At 45.4% G+C, this 16722-nt stretch overlaps 1 protein-coding gene across 1 annotated transcript in view; it reads right to left on the bottom strand.

Annotated features, from left to right (window-relative positions):
• The window catches only part of ARL3 (ADP ribosylation factor like GTPase 3), a 30300-nt gene that overhangs the window by 10508 nt on the left and 3070 nt on the right, over positions 1 to 16722 (bottom strand). The window contains exons 2-5 of the mRNA XM_017804073.1: positions 9527 to 9670; positions 8274 to 8390; positions 4131 to 4181; positions 1980 to 2165 (exon numbers count right to left, since the gene is read on the bottom strand). Of these exons, the coding sequence (XP_017659562.1) occupies positions 1980 to 2165; positions 4131 to 4181; positions 8274 to 8390; positions 9527 to 9670 (498 nt within the window). The remainder of the gene's footprint in view (positions 1 to 1979; positions 2166 to 4130; positions 4182 to 8273; positions 8391 to 9526; positions 9671 to 16722) is intronic.

The following is a 16722-nucleotide window of genomic DNA, read 5'->3' as shown; positions in this document are numbered from 1 at the left end:
GGCCCTTTGGAGGATACCATCTACAACATTTAGGTCTAAACATCAGCTTGAGAATTTGAAATTAGAAGAACTGCTGTACTGGGTCAGACCAATGGTTCATCCAGCTTTCCTTCTGGATGCCAGGGAGAAAGACCATGTAGGAACAGGATCTCTCTTGCTCTGTTCTTCCTTCCCAGTCCATGGCCCAAGCTGTTCCTCAGCCAAAAGATGCCTCCAGATCTTAGTGGTGATTGCCTGCAGATCCCTTCTTCAGAAATTCACTTAGTATTTTTCTTAAGACTGGTACATTTGGTCTCCACAACATCCTTTGCCAGTGACATCTACAATTTAATTATGCGACTCGCAAAGAAGCACTTATTTTTACTTCTTTTAAGCTGCTGTCTGATTATTTCATTAGGAACACCCTCCCTCTAGCAATGTGAAAAACAGCATACGGTCTGACATTTTTATACCTTATTTTATAAATCCTGAAGATGTTCCCATTGTCTGTCCTCTCTCTTCCAAGCTGCAAGTCCTAATTTATTTATTATCCTTGTATACAGATGGCATTCTGTGCTACTGATCATTCTCAATAGAGGATTCTCAAATCTCTCCTAATTCTGAGAAGATATACGGACAATATTTTTTCAGATTAGGGTAGTTAAGTGCTAGAAGAGGTTACCTAGAGAGGATGTGGAATCTCCATGCTTGGAGATATTTGAAAGTTGATTGGACAAGGCTCTCAGCAATCTCCTCTAGACTCACTGTTATCCCTGCTTTAAACATGAAGTTGGTATAACAATCTCCTGAAGACTCTAATTTTTTGTTGGACTCTATGATTCTACTACTACTAAAATCTTTTTAAATGGGGCAGAGGCAGAAATTAATGTCATGTTCAAGGTATGGGTCCACCATGACTTTAACCTGCTAGAAAAGATGTTTCTTGTTTGCTTTCCTGTAATTGTCTAGTGTTTGGATTTTCCTCTCTGGCCTCTGACGAGCTGCTGTTCACAACGATCTGCTTCTGAATAATGGCAGCTAATTTTGAGCCCACTGTCATATGTGTATAGTTGGGATTGTTGTTCCACATGTGTATTATTTTGCACTTGTCAACACTGAATTTCATCTGCCATTTTACTGCCCACTCAGTATGGCGGGCTGCTTCTGCCACTCTTCATACCCAGCTTGAGATCTGACTATCCTGAACATCTCTGTAGCATCTGCAATAAGGTTTTACAGAAACTGCAATGAAGATAAATGTCTTCACCATTCTGTTTCTTTAAATATCAGTGAAGGGAGTACTCAGATTTAGAGCACCGCAAATACTTCATTAATTCAGGAAAGCCTAGGAGTGAAATAAACAAACCTAGGTCCCATTTACATTACAAAGAGCTACTATACCGCAGGAACTGGCTACAGCACAGGAGCCCAAGACACAGCTATCACAGTTCAGCACAGAGACACAGCTCAGGCCCTTTGGTGGGTTTTTGCTGCCCCACATGTTGTCATTAGAAGTGCCCTTGCCCCATGTGCAACTCTTGCATTTCTCTGGATCAGAAAAATTGATCAGTTTTTCTCTCTGGCGCCTGGGTTGAGCAAAATGCCAAATGACATCAGTAGTGAAGGTAAATCAGATTTCTAGAGTGCACACTTGTAACAGTCAAAGGGGTTAATAGTAAAAGACGATTTGTTTTGTGAGAATGATTAACCTGACAGCAGTCTCTTTAAAATAAATCAAAGTCTTCATCTGGCCCAGCCAAGGGCTCCTGGGTGGGGAGGCAATCACTCTCCCCTTTCCCAGGGATGGAGGCATCCCAAGGGCCCATAGCTCTCCCTTCCCTTTGCGCAGGCAATGAGACACACGCGCCCCGCGTTCTGCGCTGCAAGGGTTTGGCTGTGCTGACCCTCCTTGGTGAGGCAGCTGGTCCAGCCCCACCCTGCAGATCAACAATCTTTTACAGATGGCCTGCTGGCACAGCAAGCCTTCTCCAGAGCCTCACCTGTACTCCTTCTCCTGAAAGAGCTGAACAAGACTGGATCTGCCAGACTCTGTCCCGGATTGTGTGTAGATTCAGTCCCTCGGCAATCTCCGAAGCAGGGGCAGCCGTCAGCAAATCCTGCTTGTTAGCGAATATGAGCACGGGGACTCCACTAAGCTTTTCTTCATCCAAAAGCTCAGCCAACTCCTGTGTCATTTACAAGGGAGTGAGGTGGGGGGAAGATGGAGAGAGGGAAGGGCAGAAAACTTTCAACCACCAGTGGTTGTCTCTAATTAGAAATATATTTAGGGCAAATGCTAGAAGAGTGTGTTCCAGTGAAACCTAGATCTTATTATAAGAGACCAAAAATGTATACAATCATCTCTGCCCAAGGTTCAAAAGCTATTTCTTCCAATTACAGGTTAGAAAAATCTTCATTTTGGTCTGAAATTAGCAGTTGCCTTAAAGGCTACAACTCTGTGTTTTACCAGTTCCTGATCCCAGGAGACCAAAACTGATGAAACAGCAAAAACCATGTAAATTGGCAGTATGAGGAATCTGTCTTAAGTTATTGCTTGACTGGCATTTGTACCTGAGCAACCGTTGACACCAGCCCTGATATCTTTGCTAATAAGGAGTTTCAGGGGCTTGTTCCAAGTTTTATACACTGCAGTTTGAACAATAGAGGACTTTCCCCCCTTGCCCCGAAATGGAAATCTCCCTCCCATAAGAAAGTGCTTATGCTTTTGAAGGCATTGGCTAGGTGAAAACAAACTAAATCAGCTTTACTAGCTGGATTTTGGCTCCATATGCATGGCACACATTTTGGGTGGCATCTTGAAGAATGAGTTTGCTCATTCAAAAACGGGTGACTCAAAGAGATTTTTTGAATAGCCCAAATCTGAATCTGCAGTGGATCGATGATGGCTAAAACACTTCATGCCTAGGGTTGTGCAAGGGTCTCACATGAAACAAGCACCCAGCCTCAAGTCACTTCCCTATGGGAACGTATGACAAACCCAGCAGAACTTGAACCTGTAGGGACTGCTGGTGTTGCAGACAGATGAGTGCATGAGATTTTTATGGGCTCCTTATTTAGCTGGAAAGGTCTCATGCTCACAGATACTGTCCTAACATCCTTTATCCACTGGGTAGAAACTTTTGGATTAAATGAGTGCAGTCAGGGAGATGCTAAACTGCAGTGGAAATACGACTCCATCCCCCCAAAAGCAATGTTTGGTTTGGAAACCAGGATGAGAGAATGGAGTTATAAACAGAGCTGGCTGGGAATTTTTCAACAAAATAGGTCTTTCATCTGACACAGTTGATTTATTGAAACCAAAAGTGTTTGTGGAAATATGAGGAGGGGTCCTGGCTGACTCCACCTGACTCGGGCAAGCGCTCTAAAAGCTTCTGCTTACTCTCCCTCTCTTTTGGCCAATGAATATTTAATTACTTATATAAAATGAAATAGCTCCAGCAGGGGAAGATTGCCCCCACTCCTAGAACAACCAACAGTTCTGCTGTTGGGGTTTGTCCATGATACATGAGAGGCAAAAGATCAAGTACCTTCTTCAAATCAGGCAGAACAGAGGGCTTTAATCTAAATCTCCCCTTTTTGGGGGGTAAATTTGTTGCTAGCTATTTTGGGACACTGTCACTTTCTGAATTTTACAAAAGAAAGTTCAAAAGTCCTAATGTTGTTCCATCCTAAAACATAAAATGTTACAAAACATCAAAACTTTGCAAAACGGAAATCTTATTTTCTGGCCAGTCCTAGTTAGAAAGTTCTTAGCTTTTTTTCAATTACATCCAAAAGACAATCAAGTCAATATGATTTCCATTTCAATTTTGTAAATAAGAAAATAGGATTCCTCGGGGTCTTGGTTTGGCAACATTTAAAGGACTTAGAGAAGTTCTTGCTTTCAGTATTAGGCTCCATTTGCTATTATTGTATAACTTTAATGAAAACCGTTCTATTTAAACGGAATTAGGCTACCTATTTTCCTTGTTTCACATCTACCAAAATAATCTGCATTGATGTTGAAAGGCAAGTCCCTTGAAATGCAAATTTCCTTCATAAACAACAAAATCCTCTTTCTAACTTTTGTGAGCGAGGGCCACTCAGGAGCACTAAGTTACTTCAAAGGAAGCTGGGCATAAGTAACTTACCTGACCCGTTTCTTCAAACCTCTTCCTATCTGCACTGTCAATGACATAGATCTGAAAAAGAAATGACAGGAAAAGTTACTCTTCCCAGAAGACACTCTTCCACAGTAGCACGTGCTTAAGTGAGCTGAACCTAATAATTATGCTTTTGGGCACAAAGATCCTTGCTCTTATTTATAGCAAATGTTGACAAAACTTCATGATGTTCTGAAAGGAGAGGAACCACCTCTTTGAAAGTTGGGGGAGTGGGCAGCCACGTGGGTAGGATCAGAAAGGAGATGGGGGCAGTACTGGGGATGCACTCACCATCTTCATAGCCTCTCTTATCTAAAGAGAATAGGAGACTTCTGGTATTGTTTCAAATGACAGGCTTACAAGCTGAAGCTGAATGCAGGAGGGCAAAATCTGGGGAGTTAGACATGTTCTTTCATCCCAGCAAAGTGTATCAGCACCACACTGGTGTGACTGTGCCATGCTGCCCTCCAGCATCACCTCCTCAATAAGCCACCAATGCACACAATAGCACTCAGGGGACACAGGAATGTATTGGAGACATCAAGTTCCTCTCCGTCAGGCAATCCTACTGCAGCCTCCTGGAGCTGGTTGATCCATCCTGTAAGACTCCATTTTCAGCTACCATCAAGAAAAAAATGGGAAACCTCAGTAAGGCAAGAATAGCCTCGTATGCCTTTTTAATTGCTTGGTACAGGAAGGTTTTCGAAGGAGAAGGATGCTGGGATGGCAGACAGGGACAGGACTGGTGACAAACACTGAGCATTCTGCTTCCAGTCCCTGCCATTCCCCATCAGCAGTGATTGAAGCTGCTAGCATGTCATCTGCCTGCTCTTTGGTGGCTTACGGGGAGCAAGTGTCAGCCTCGTTTTCAGGGAATAGATGAGCACAGCACCCCGCCATCAAGATAAATGGCATCCTTGCAGGCAGTCTCAGCATAAGACTCCACGCTTCCAGGATAATTTCGACCAAATAGTAGGGGGAGGGAAGATCTCCAGCAGCAATATCTATTAAACTACAGGCACTCCCTTAATGAGCAGCACTCAAGTTGTTTGAAATAGGACCAAACACGCAGCAGGAGGATCTGTATGCCAGGCCTGAGGAGGTAACCCAGCAAACCTCACAGACCCCTCTGCAGATCACCTGGGGCTGATGTGCAGTGACAGAGGCTGGGGGACACGCGGCAGGCTGGACGCAGCTGCGTGGGGATGCGTCAGCAGTGCACGCATGCGGTGCCACGTGATGGGGAACGGCCGTGGGCACACCGTGACACACAGCCCCTCCCTGCAATGTGATCCCAAGCATGTGCACCAATACTGTATCAGCTACACCCGTCCTCTCCGCCCCTGCCAAGCATTATACCCCTGTGCATCCCATTTTGGGGTAGGAAACACAAACCAAAAAATGCTGCAGGGCTGCAGTTGTGTTCTGGGGTGAGACTGGAGTGTCATTTGCCCTCCCTCAGGACATCTCTGGGGAAGTTCAGTGACACGTGAACGCAATGGTCAAGTGCTACTTCTCAACTGAAAGGCAGCACCTCCCAGATTACGGTGCTTCTCTAACTGGGAAGGAAGAGGTCCAAGTCCCAACCAGCCAGGGTTTCTCCTGCACCGCTCTGTTCCTTGCTATGGAGTTATTTTGCAAGATGAGAACTGGATACAACTGTGCTCAGGGCAAAAGCAACAAAAGCACAGAGAAAGTAAAGTATGTGCCGAGTGCCTACTTCCAAACCAGCGAGCACTGTGCCAAATAGCTGCAGGTGCCTGTCTGAATATGCAATCAGCCAGATATCCACACCTTATTTGCCTGGGTTAAGCTTCCAAATATCACAGGTGTGTGATGCAAGACCAAGCTCTCATTCAAAGGCACCTGCATGGATTTGAATTTGTAATCACTTCCTGCTTTTTAATACTCTTTAGAGGGTCCTTTCTGTTTTGTGCAATACAGTTTAGGAGAAGAGAGAAGCAGGGGGTCCTGGGAACTGTAGTGTAATCTCATCTCCAATGTCCTTCTATGGCCAGGGCCACTCAAGAGCCTATTTTTGGCTGTGGTGCTTGGTAGCATAGTTTGCCAGTTAGAATACCATGTTGGAGAATGGAGCTTTGAGAAAGAAATCCCTGTAAAGCTGGATACCTCCTTTGAGAAACATGCTAAAACACAACCTGGAGTAAGTGGGTTGGGCAGAAATTGCACGTGATAGGACTGGATGAAGAAATAAGATGAGGGATACGTTGGCTCAATTTAAAGATGCACAGCCTGCACCAGGTTTGTCAGAGGGTAAAATTACTGGCTAAAACAGGGGTGAGGACTGGCAGAAGACAGAGAAAGCCATCAGCACATACTTGATTCCAGTTTTGGTGTGTATGGACATAGCAAGGCACTGCTCCAACATGCTGACATCTCCCCGTTTGGGACTGGGTGTCAACATGGAGTGCAGGCAGGGTTGCTCAGGTCCATTTCTGCACCAGCTATTTCTCTGAATTCACACCGCTGTTTCCCCCAAACTGATTCTGCTTTTATCTATCTATCTTCTTACTCATAGGAAAAGAAGGTTTTTTTCTGTACATTGCTTTAACTGGGGTGGGAGGGGGGCAGGGAAAACAGCCACTTTCATCTTCAAATGTGATTGAAGATATCTTCAAATTCACCTTTTTTTCTGCACCTCCCATGCAGCACACATTGGGGAGGGTGGAAGCCCACAGGCCAGTGTAGCTCACTGCCTTTGCCAGCAGAGTTTTCCAGATACTATTTTTCAGTTGTGCAGTCTCTGCAGCCTGAGCACCTGCCACAGCAGGCAGAGATCCCAGAGCTGCTGCTTTGCAGGGCTGACTTTGATCCGCACACCTACTGCCTCCCCGCCTCATGCAGCAGCAGAGCTTGAGCTCAGTGGGCATGATCACCTCACAGCCACGCCATGTCTCTCTCCTCGATGGCCACAGAGGAGCACAATGCTCATTTCTCAAACACAGACCTCTTCCCTAGAAAGATTTCTCCGTTATGCTCTGCAAAAACAACCAACTGGGTTTATGCAGCGGTGGCTGCCCTTGAACATCAGATTCCAAATTAAGGCTCAAAAAGGGTGATCAGCAAAGGAGATTACCAAGGGTTTATTAGTCACGGTTAAATAACAGCTTCATTTGGACAATGTTTTCTAAACCTCCAGGCACAGCCAGGACTTTCAGCACCTGGACATGAGCCTTAGTGTAGAGAGTCCTATTCCTAGTTGCACTGATACTTCCATGGAAGTGCACTGAAGCTCCTGACACATAGTGAGTATGTGTGTGCACAACAGGAGGGAGAAAGGGCATCTTTCTGAGAGAGTTTTCTGCTTTCCCATGGGAGCCCTGCAGTCCTTGCCTCTTCTTTGTTCCCACAGGCAACATTGCTTGGGGTGGGGAGAGGCCTGGAGCCTCGAGCCTGCCTTCATCCTGGCATGTCTGGCTGTAGGCTAGAGGCAATCTTTGAAATTGGTCAAGACAGCACTTGGAGGGTCCCAGGGCAATGTGGTCTGGCATGGAAACACAAAGGTTCTGCACTGTAAATATAATTGTAGTCATCTGCAGCTAGTTGTAAGGTAATTACAACTAAGTTGTTGAAATCATTAAAAGACGGTCTTATGATTAAAGGAGCAAAAGAAAAGACAAGGGGTCCCTCTGTGTCCCTCAGTCAGAAGCTTTCCTATCTGACGCAGACACAGAATTTAATTGTTGTGCCTCAGTTTCCCTACCTATAAAACAAGGACACCATACTGACCTACCTTTACACACGAGGCTTAAGTCACTAATGCCCATGACAGGCCTTCAGAGTCTCTGGTGAAAGAAGCTATAGATGGGTAAAGTACAAGTTATTAATGTTCTTTCATTTGGAGGAGACTGAGATGAGAGGAAAGGAACTGGCTATAAACAGCACCATCCTGTGAAAGTAAAAACATACAACCGAAGGATTTCTCCAAACATTACTGTATTTTTCTTACTGCACCCAACCAATCTTGCCATTTCGCTCAGAATAACTCCTGTTACAATGGCAATGGTGTTGCTGAGGACTGGGACATTACATTACTTGTTTCTGAATTTCTGGCTGAGACCTTGGAAAGCCATTGCATGAACACAGCATTCAACTGCAGCCAATACTCACAAGGATATCAGTGTTTTCAAAATAGTTCCTCCAGTATGGCCTGATCTTCCTCTGTCCGCCTATGTCCCATACATTCAGCTTGAAGCCTTGAGACTGTACACTTTTGATGTTGAAGCCCTGGAAAGAGCAGAAACAAAGCCACATAGAGCATAAGCCTGAACGGCTGGAGCATGTTCACAGGCAGACACTAACACCTTATATATCCCATGCCTGCAATGTGCAGCAGGATGGGCTGGGCAGCCACAAAGATGGATCGGCTGTTGGAGAGACACTGGCAAAAGCAAACACAGCCGCCAAACCATCAGTTTGCCAGCGCTCCTGGGTCAAGGGTTAACACTGTCATGGCTATGGAGACATAGGATGCAGTTAGTGCCCTGGGAAGGCGTAGCAGTGTAGGTGCAGGAAGAGGTGGGAGAGCTGCAGATAAGGAGAAAACAAGGGCACTGTGAGAAGCAAGGTTGAGCTTGTGAAAGCTGAGTAGACAGTCACAGCTAACATGAAGCCAGAGGTCTCAGCTCAATTCGACACGACACAGCTAATGCCAGGCTTAAAAGAGCAACAGCTGCACGTCTGAAGGGTCCATTTCATCAATTAGAGCACCAACTGAAAGTGCATTCAAGTAGAAAAACAGGATGTGGCGTGGGCTGGCAACGTGCTGCCACACCACCCAGGGGACCGGGGCTTGGAATTGGGGTGTCAGGGCTAGGAGCTTTGGGAGGCAGCTACAGGGTGGGGGGAAGCATCTCCCATAGCTCTCTAGCAACCTCCTCTGGAGCGATGCTGCAGTGCTTCTGATGGGAGACATCCCTCTCCCCAACCCTCAGGATCAACAAAAGGGGATGAGAGGCATTAGAGAGGGAGCACTGGTATATGCAGGACCCTTGGAGCTGGCTGGGTGAAAGATGCAAAGAGACAGGGGCTTCCCCAGTTCTGCAGCATCCACTGTACATGTCCCCTGTTTGGCAAGGACAACAGGAACAAAGTCTCATCCATGCAACCCTAGCATGACCTAAAAGCCTTTTGCAGAACTCCACAGCACTCATCCACTTTTGCACTACCTGACAGATCTGGCCTGACGCTCTCTGGCTCCTTCAGGAAGCCTCCTCTTAGGCAGAAAAGACACAAACTTAATGGTGCACCAGGCTCCAGCTGCTCCCCCTTTTACTGAAAGACTCTGTTGAATCATTAGTGCTTTGTATAAGGTGGCAGGTGGGACCGCAAGAACTGCCCTGAGAGGTAAAGGCCTTCCTCACCTGTGTTGGTGTGATGTGGCTGATGTCCTCTGATGCCAGCTGTTTCAGGAGTGTAGTCTTGCCTGCATTATCCAGTCCCAAGAGGAGGATTCTCACCTCCTGGTCCGGAGTGCTTTTTAGTTTGCGCAGGATTGACAGTAAACCCTAAATCCACAAGAGAGATCATAGTGTTTATTTCCCCCCTGAACTCTCTCCCCCAGTGCCGTGCCCTCCTCCCTTGAAATGGGCTCTGTAGGGTGGTAGATCCCAGGACACCTTGAATCCCTTCCTGCAGTCCCTATTCCCATTTAATTTCCCATTCCCCTTGCCCCCTATTTTCTTTCATCTCAGAGTATCAACGAGGTCTCAGACAGTACAAATGTCACGCAGTGAGGTGCCCCGCTGGCTGCACTGCTCTGGTCACACAGCTGTTTGGCATTCCCTGTGCCAGGGAGACAGTGCCTACACACATCATGTGTAGGAGCTGCAAACTAAGTCCTTGCAAGCTCTTCATTATCTTTATCAGAAGGAAAACACCATTAATTTAATCTCCCTCCTAGTTAACTGCAGGTTACTATGTACCTGACATTGTTCTTTTCATAGTAACTCCCCGGTCAACTCAAACCCTGTTTATCTGTCTAAAACATGCTGGACCCGTGGGGCACGTGCAGTTCTGATTCTCAGGATGTAGCACTTAACAACTATCTCAGATCACCACACATCCTCGCTAAGAAAAGCACAGTGGATTTCAGTCATTAGCCAGGCTCAGCTCTCTGAGCTGACAGTATCACTCAGGATTAGGAAACAGAATATCCAGGTCAGCTCATTTACAAACGGGCACCTTACAGCAGCACACCCAAGCTTTTGTCAGTGTCACCACTCGGAGACCTGCACCTCTCAAAAACTGCTGGAAAAATATTCTGGATCCTGGCACGTAACCAAGAGATGCAAATCACCCCATTTCCACCTGCCTCTCGCTGCCCAGCCCCACAGGCAGTTGCAGCCAAGGGCACAGGAGCGGGCTGACACACCACGAATGCCTGGGTGTCCTTGGGCACAGTGCTGCGCTGCTCTGCAGCCCCTGCTTGTCAGGAACTGCTCCTCAGAGCCCAAGCAGCACACACCACACTGAGACCCTGCCCGGCGACGCAGGTGCTCTTGCAACTAATTTGCCTGAGAAAATCCAAGAGAGGGATACACCTCTAAGGGCCCCTTCTGGAGCCCTGAGCACTCCTGCTACCTATCCCTGACAATTCCCTTGTTGAAGCACACTGAGCCTCAGAGCCAGGAAGAAAGTTCAACTATCAGCAGAAACCTGAGCCCACAGGGCCCATCTCTCAAGCTTTTTTGTTCTCCAATTTGCAAAATGGAGACAATGCTTCTTGTCGACCTGCAAGGGTGTAATCAGCTAAATGTCATGAAGTGCTTTGTTGCTATGAGGAACTAAACCCTCTAAATATTCCTGCTGGGAGCCAAGGACTATTTGAGCCTTGAAGGTTGCTCCTGATCCCCTCCAGATCATGGCAATCAGAAACTTGTTCTCAAGATAAAGAGCTGCAGGAAGCAGTACAACTGTCACTGCTGCAATGCATCCCCCGTCTCCAGCAGTGCCCTTCTGCCCACTCTGGGAGAGTCCCACCTTATCCATTCAGAAACTGCTGCTTCTGACTGCTCATTGCACTGTTCCAAGGTGGGGAGTGCTTTGGAAAGGACACGGCACTACAGGTCATGATACCAAACCTTTCAATAATGCACAGAGATTCAAATACATGTGACATTCGATCCATCCCTCTAAGCATTTTCAATTTCAGATTAATTTATCAGTTTTCCATTTAATTACCAGCCACAGCTCAAAATACATGTGTGACGTGTAAGAAAGAGGGAAAAGAGAAGGAACTTGGTAAAACTGCATTCGAAGGATATCTGTACAAAGTCTCAGGACTGCTATCATTGCTGTGCTTTTAAAAAGCACTGTAGAAAGCTGAGGTTCAGAAATTCAGAGCTCATGCGAGAACAGAAAAACTGCAGTCTTAACACACAGTAAGCAGGCTCAGAGTGTCACCTATCTCATATGTGATAAATAGGCTGGTAAAAAACTGGGAATCCAGGCCCTGCTCAAGAGATGTTAATCAGGACTGGGCTCTGCTTGGTACAGGCACAGTAAATCCCCAAACTCCTTTTAGTTGAAGTGTACAGAGCTGTATCACCATGTGCTGGGCCCTGAGGGCCAGATGCTCACAGCTGGCTCTCACCCCTGGACCTGTGGCTAATGAACTTGAAGGGCTGCGTTCAGTGCAGCCAGTCACTGTGAACCCTCCCAGCCCAACAGTTCATCTCCCTGGCCACAGCGCCCAACCCACGTTCTGCCCCACGATGGTATGCACTTCCACAGGTCGGAGGGAAGAGGAAAAGAAGAGCAGCAAAAATACCTTTAATGCTCACATGTTTATATGCATGTCCTAAATGCTCTTGACATCATTAAAAAGCACAAGTTTTAACTCTATGACTAGCAACACATTTTCTTCTCACCTGCTGTCAAATTTACAGTTGTGTTTGTTGGCTTGTAAATCCATGAATTTCAGCTCGGTGTGGACAGACCCATAGGAGCAGGAACTCTAAAATTCACACATTCTCCTTCCTTTTCAGAGAAACACTAAATTTCCCATTCTTATGGGCCTGACCCAAAGCCAATGCACACCAGCCAAAGCACTACTGCCGACTTTGGAGAGCTCTGAATCAGGCCCTATTATTTTAGTTTATTGCTCACAGTTAAAAAAAGAAGCTGTTGAAATGCTAATCCTATTCACAGCACCACTTGCTAAGAGCAGAGCAGTGTATCCCAGAGCAGATCAGGATTAGGAGCCTTTATATTTCAGAATTCAACTCCAAAATATTGAGCGCAAAGAAATGTATTACAAAGTATTGCTTATCTACCACGGAGCAATTCTCAGGGGTCGGGAAGAGGAACAGTTGTAAATGTTAATAGAGCTTCTCCCATTGTAGATGGATGCTATTTCTGGGCTAGTATGACAGCCTATGAGAAAACGATCAGCATCGTTCCATATTCTACTCAAGTGACACTGCTGCATGGCTGATCACAGGATTATCTGGGGTAGCCAATAGAAGAGAAGATATATATAGAAATAAAAGTATTCTCTAAGGTATAAAGTAAGCTGATTTAAAAGGCTGGAATACAAGCAAGCCAACATAGAGAAGCGGACTTTATTTCAGTAGCTGCCGGCATAGGTTACATGGTCTGTATACACAACTTAAATCAAGAGCCAAATAATAGTATTGGTTACTGTGATTGTTACTATTCTGTAAATAGTATTTAAAACTTGAACCCAGCATTATCCCTGTCGTTAGAGAAGATTTAAAACTAAGAAAAGTCATGCACAGATGGGTTTCTAACTTTTTTTTCCCTTTTTTTTTTTTTTTTTTGTAATTGGTCTTATGAGCACACTGGCTAGGAAGACAGAAAGCATTTCCTGACAGCTTAGTAGACTGGAAAAAATAACTCAGCCTAGTTCCCTGTTGCATGCCACCACTATGTGGGACAAGCAGCCCTTGCTGCACACACACTGATGGACCAGCACTTCTCTGCTCACAAACACAATGCTGAAACTAACTTGGGCTGATGAGAGTCAGATAGCAACCCCTTGTTATTGATGAGAGGTGTCAGATAGAAAGCAATGAAATGGGAAAATCTGTGCAAAAAGGATGCTCAAAAGCAACAGAGCAGGAGCAGATATTTGAAGCAGAGCAGGTAATGTCTCAGTGCTGCAACTTAACCAGCAGTGGGAGGATGGCCAGGCCAGTGGCACTCACTCACTGGGGTGTCCAGGGTGAGAAGGAGGACAAGTCTTGAGCAGAACAGTTGAGATGTTGGCTAGCTGAGGAGCTGCAGAGACAACTCACAGGACTGTAAGGGCAGTGTGTCATCTGCACAAAACTAAGCAGACTGCGGCATCTGTAACAGAGAAGGGAACTGCAGACGCTGCTCAGATAATGAACAGCACAGCATGGCAGCGTGCACAGCCTTTGGAGAAGGGCAGCCAGACAGAGCACCTCAAGGCTGGGCACAGTCCGCCAGCAATCGCTTCTTGGTCACCTCTGGGTTAAGCAAACTATGTTTTATATCAGATTGGCTTGTTTAAAAACATCTTTGTCCTTGGTGGAGAGGGTTTTCCTTATGAGCACCATGAGGAGACAGACTGATGGGGTCAGCAATGAGGAGACTGCATTTTCCAGACAGTGAGTGGGGACATACAATAAGAAAAAGAGACTCCTGACAATTACGGTGAAATCAGAGTGGGGTATTAAATTCTGAGATGCAACCAAATGGGCAGGAGCACTCAAACACATCAAGCATGAAAGAAAAGCTAACCATCTTATTAGCATCCTTCAGAAAACAGGGATGTGTGGTTTTATGAAAAGATATCATTGCTAAGTTTAAAATACCCACCGAATTATCAAAAGACTTTCAGTTATAGCTGCATGCAGTAATCCTAGTCTCTTTAAAAAAAAAAAAAAAAAGGCAGACATATATAAAAATACAGTGACATTTATAGTCCTAGCTAAGGGTTTTGTGGGTTTATTCAGCTTTAAATCCATGCTGTATATGGGTCTTTTGAACTAGTTGATGCATGTAACTACATCCTGTACCACAGAAGCCGCTGAAAGGAAGATTCACTTTATAGGCCAAAGCAAAAATTGGTTTGGGACAAACAGAGCATTGAGATAATCTGTTTAAATATTGTATCAGATTGGCAATATAAAGCCATAATGGAAAGAACAATTTCCCCTTGTACTGAGGGTTGGATACATGGTGCACGGATAAAAAGCATGGCCCACAAGCTGCTGTAGAGCACAGTTGATTCCTATTAGGAAAGAGACGTAAATGTATTCTGTTTAACTTTATTAGCCACAAAGCTCAGATAATGAATTTAAAATAAAACCACCCTTAGTCACCAGCAATTGCTTATCTACTATATGTGGATATTTAGGTAGAATCAAATCAATTCACCAAGATGCAATACAGCCACAAAGCTCAGCAGCTCAGCCTGCCACTGTGACCACATCTCCCCCATCCCTACACCCCTGCACAGACACCCTCTTCCCCACTGCTGCAACCACAATTCACCTGTCTTCATCCTGAAGGCTCTTCCCAGCCAAGCGCATTTGCCATAGCGGCTCCTGTCTCCCCACAGCTGCCCCCCACCACTGCTCAGCTGTATTCTCAAACCTTTGTGCCTTTCCTACCACCGTGGGAGAAACTTCACAAAATATCCATAAAATCACCCCATGATTCTTCTGCTAATTCCTTCTCTGCCACACCTACAATCCTTGATGAGGTTTAGGCAGCCAACATGTCAAGTTCAAACCTGTCTTGGACTCTCCTCACTCATATCGCTTGATTATCTCTCACCTCAGACAGACCGTATTTCCATGGCATGGGGAACAACTCCATGTTCTGCCTGCACAGTACCTAGCACAGTCTGGACCCCAATTTATTTTTAATTAAGCAATATGGTGGCAGTTCACCATTTTTACAGAGTAAGGTAAAGACAGAGGGTGCACGTGATGGTTTCAGAAAGTCAAACAGGAGAAGCTGACATGGGGAAGGACGAGGGGCTTAGTTGAGCCAAATATTCTGCCTTCCGCAGTGGATATTTGAGGCTACATTTGTCATCCAGGGTGCAATCCTGCACACACAGAGCTGGAGGAGGGGAGTCCTTCCTGACAACTGCACTGATTAGCTGGTGCCCTGAAGAATGACGTCTGATTACCTTTATCTTCGGCTGCAGAACTGCAAATGTCACTAATGGTCATAAAATCACCCAGTCTTTTTCAAAATACAACCGAAGTAAATTAATCTATTGAGCACAGTTTATTCAATACTTCTTACTCTGGCAAAACTCCCAAAAAATCATTTGCTTGCTGTATGTCTCCACCATATGGTGTCATTCAATGCAGACTTTCTTTCCTGAATTGAAATCCAAAATTTAATGGAGTCGAGTCACCTACAGAGTTTTTTCAGCTCAAACCTACTAACATAGTTTTCTGTCAAAGAGGTCACAGAGCACTTTCCAGTTTGATACATTACCCAATACCAGCACGAATCCTCTTTTCATAATTAAAATCAATCTCCTTTGGTTTTAGCAAGTTTGAAGGAAGCATTTTGCCCTGCACAGAGAAAAGCCAATGCCCAGCACTGGACTATGTCAGCAGTCTTTGTCTGCTTTTAGAACTTCAAAGTCTTGGTCAGTGGCTGATACACTCTCCTATCTGCAGGTGGTTTCTCCTATCAACCTCTCAGCAATCAGTAAAATAAACCAAAAAACATGACATGGAACTGTACTGGGAAACTAAAGTAGTAAGGCACTATTAAAACCCTTGAAAGCAATTTTTTTTTTCTAATGGGGCCCTTTTAAATAGAGCCTTACTGCTAAGGAACAAGGGACAAAAAAAAGAATTTCTAGGTACGAGGTACATCTACAGTAGGCAAGAGATAAATGCTAGTTTTCCTAGAAACATGAGCTCAAGACCAGTAGAAAAATGCCTGACTACACATTTAGCTATGCTGGTATTTCATCCTCTCTACCAGATCTGCCTAGTATCAGCTAGACACTCCATCACTCAGTTTCCTCAACTGTAAAACGGGGCCACACTTTGACAATTCTGGTTTTGACATAATGATGTCATCCTCAGTCAATGGTTTTAGAAAAACACCGGCCATCCTCTGGCCCCAGTATCTATCAATAACATACCATCTCTCCTGGTAAAGATTGTTATTACAGTGATGAGGAGGCCACAAGCTCTGCTTCACACAGCATTTCCTAAACTTTGGAAAGCAGCATGACCTTCCATGTAGCAGCCTCCCTTTGCCCTTGCTGTGTGCCCACCACAGATGCTGCTTAACTGTGCCAAAGACTACAGCGCTACATTGTCTCTCATGCTATGCAGTTTTATGCTCATCCTTCCCTCCGTGCTCTACCTATGACCTTCTACCACCCCTGCCCCACAGCTGTGAGAAATGCTGGTATGCTCTGCAGAAGGAGACACTTCCCCTCTGTACCTACTCACTTGGATGAACACTGAAATAATTCAAACCTCAGCATTAACCCTCTCATTACTGGAGCCAGCAGTTGTTGAAGGGGGTTTAAGTGCCTCCCAACGCAATCACGACACGGCAGAACACGTCCACGGACAGCTAC

The sequence above is a fragment of the Lepidothrix coronata genome, unplaced genomic scaffold (genome assembly GCF_001604755.1).
Source record: "Lepidothrix coronata isolate B3197 unplaced genomic scaffold, Lepidothrix_coronata-1.0 Scaffold8, whole genome shotgun sequence".
NCBI lineage: Eukaryota > Metazoa > Chordata > Aves > Passeriformes > Pipridae > Lepidothrix > Lepidothrix coronata.
The sequence above is the reverse complement of the archived record's forward strand: the minus strand, read 5'-3'. Positions and strand labels throughout refer to the sequence as shown.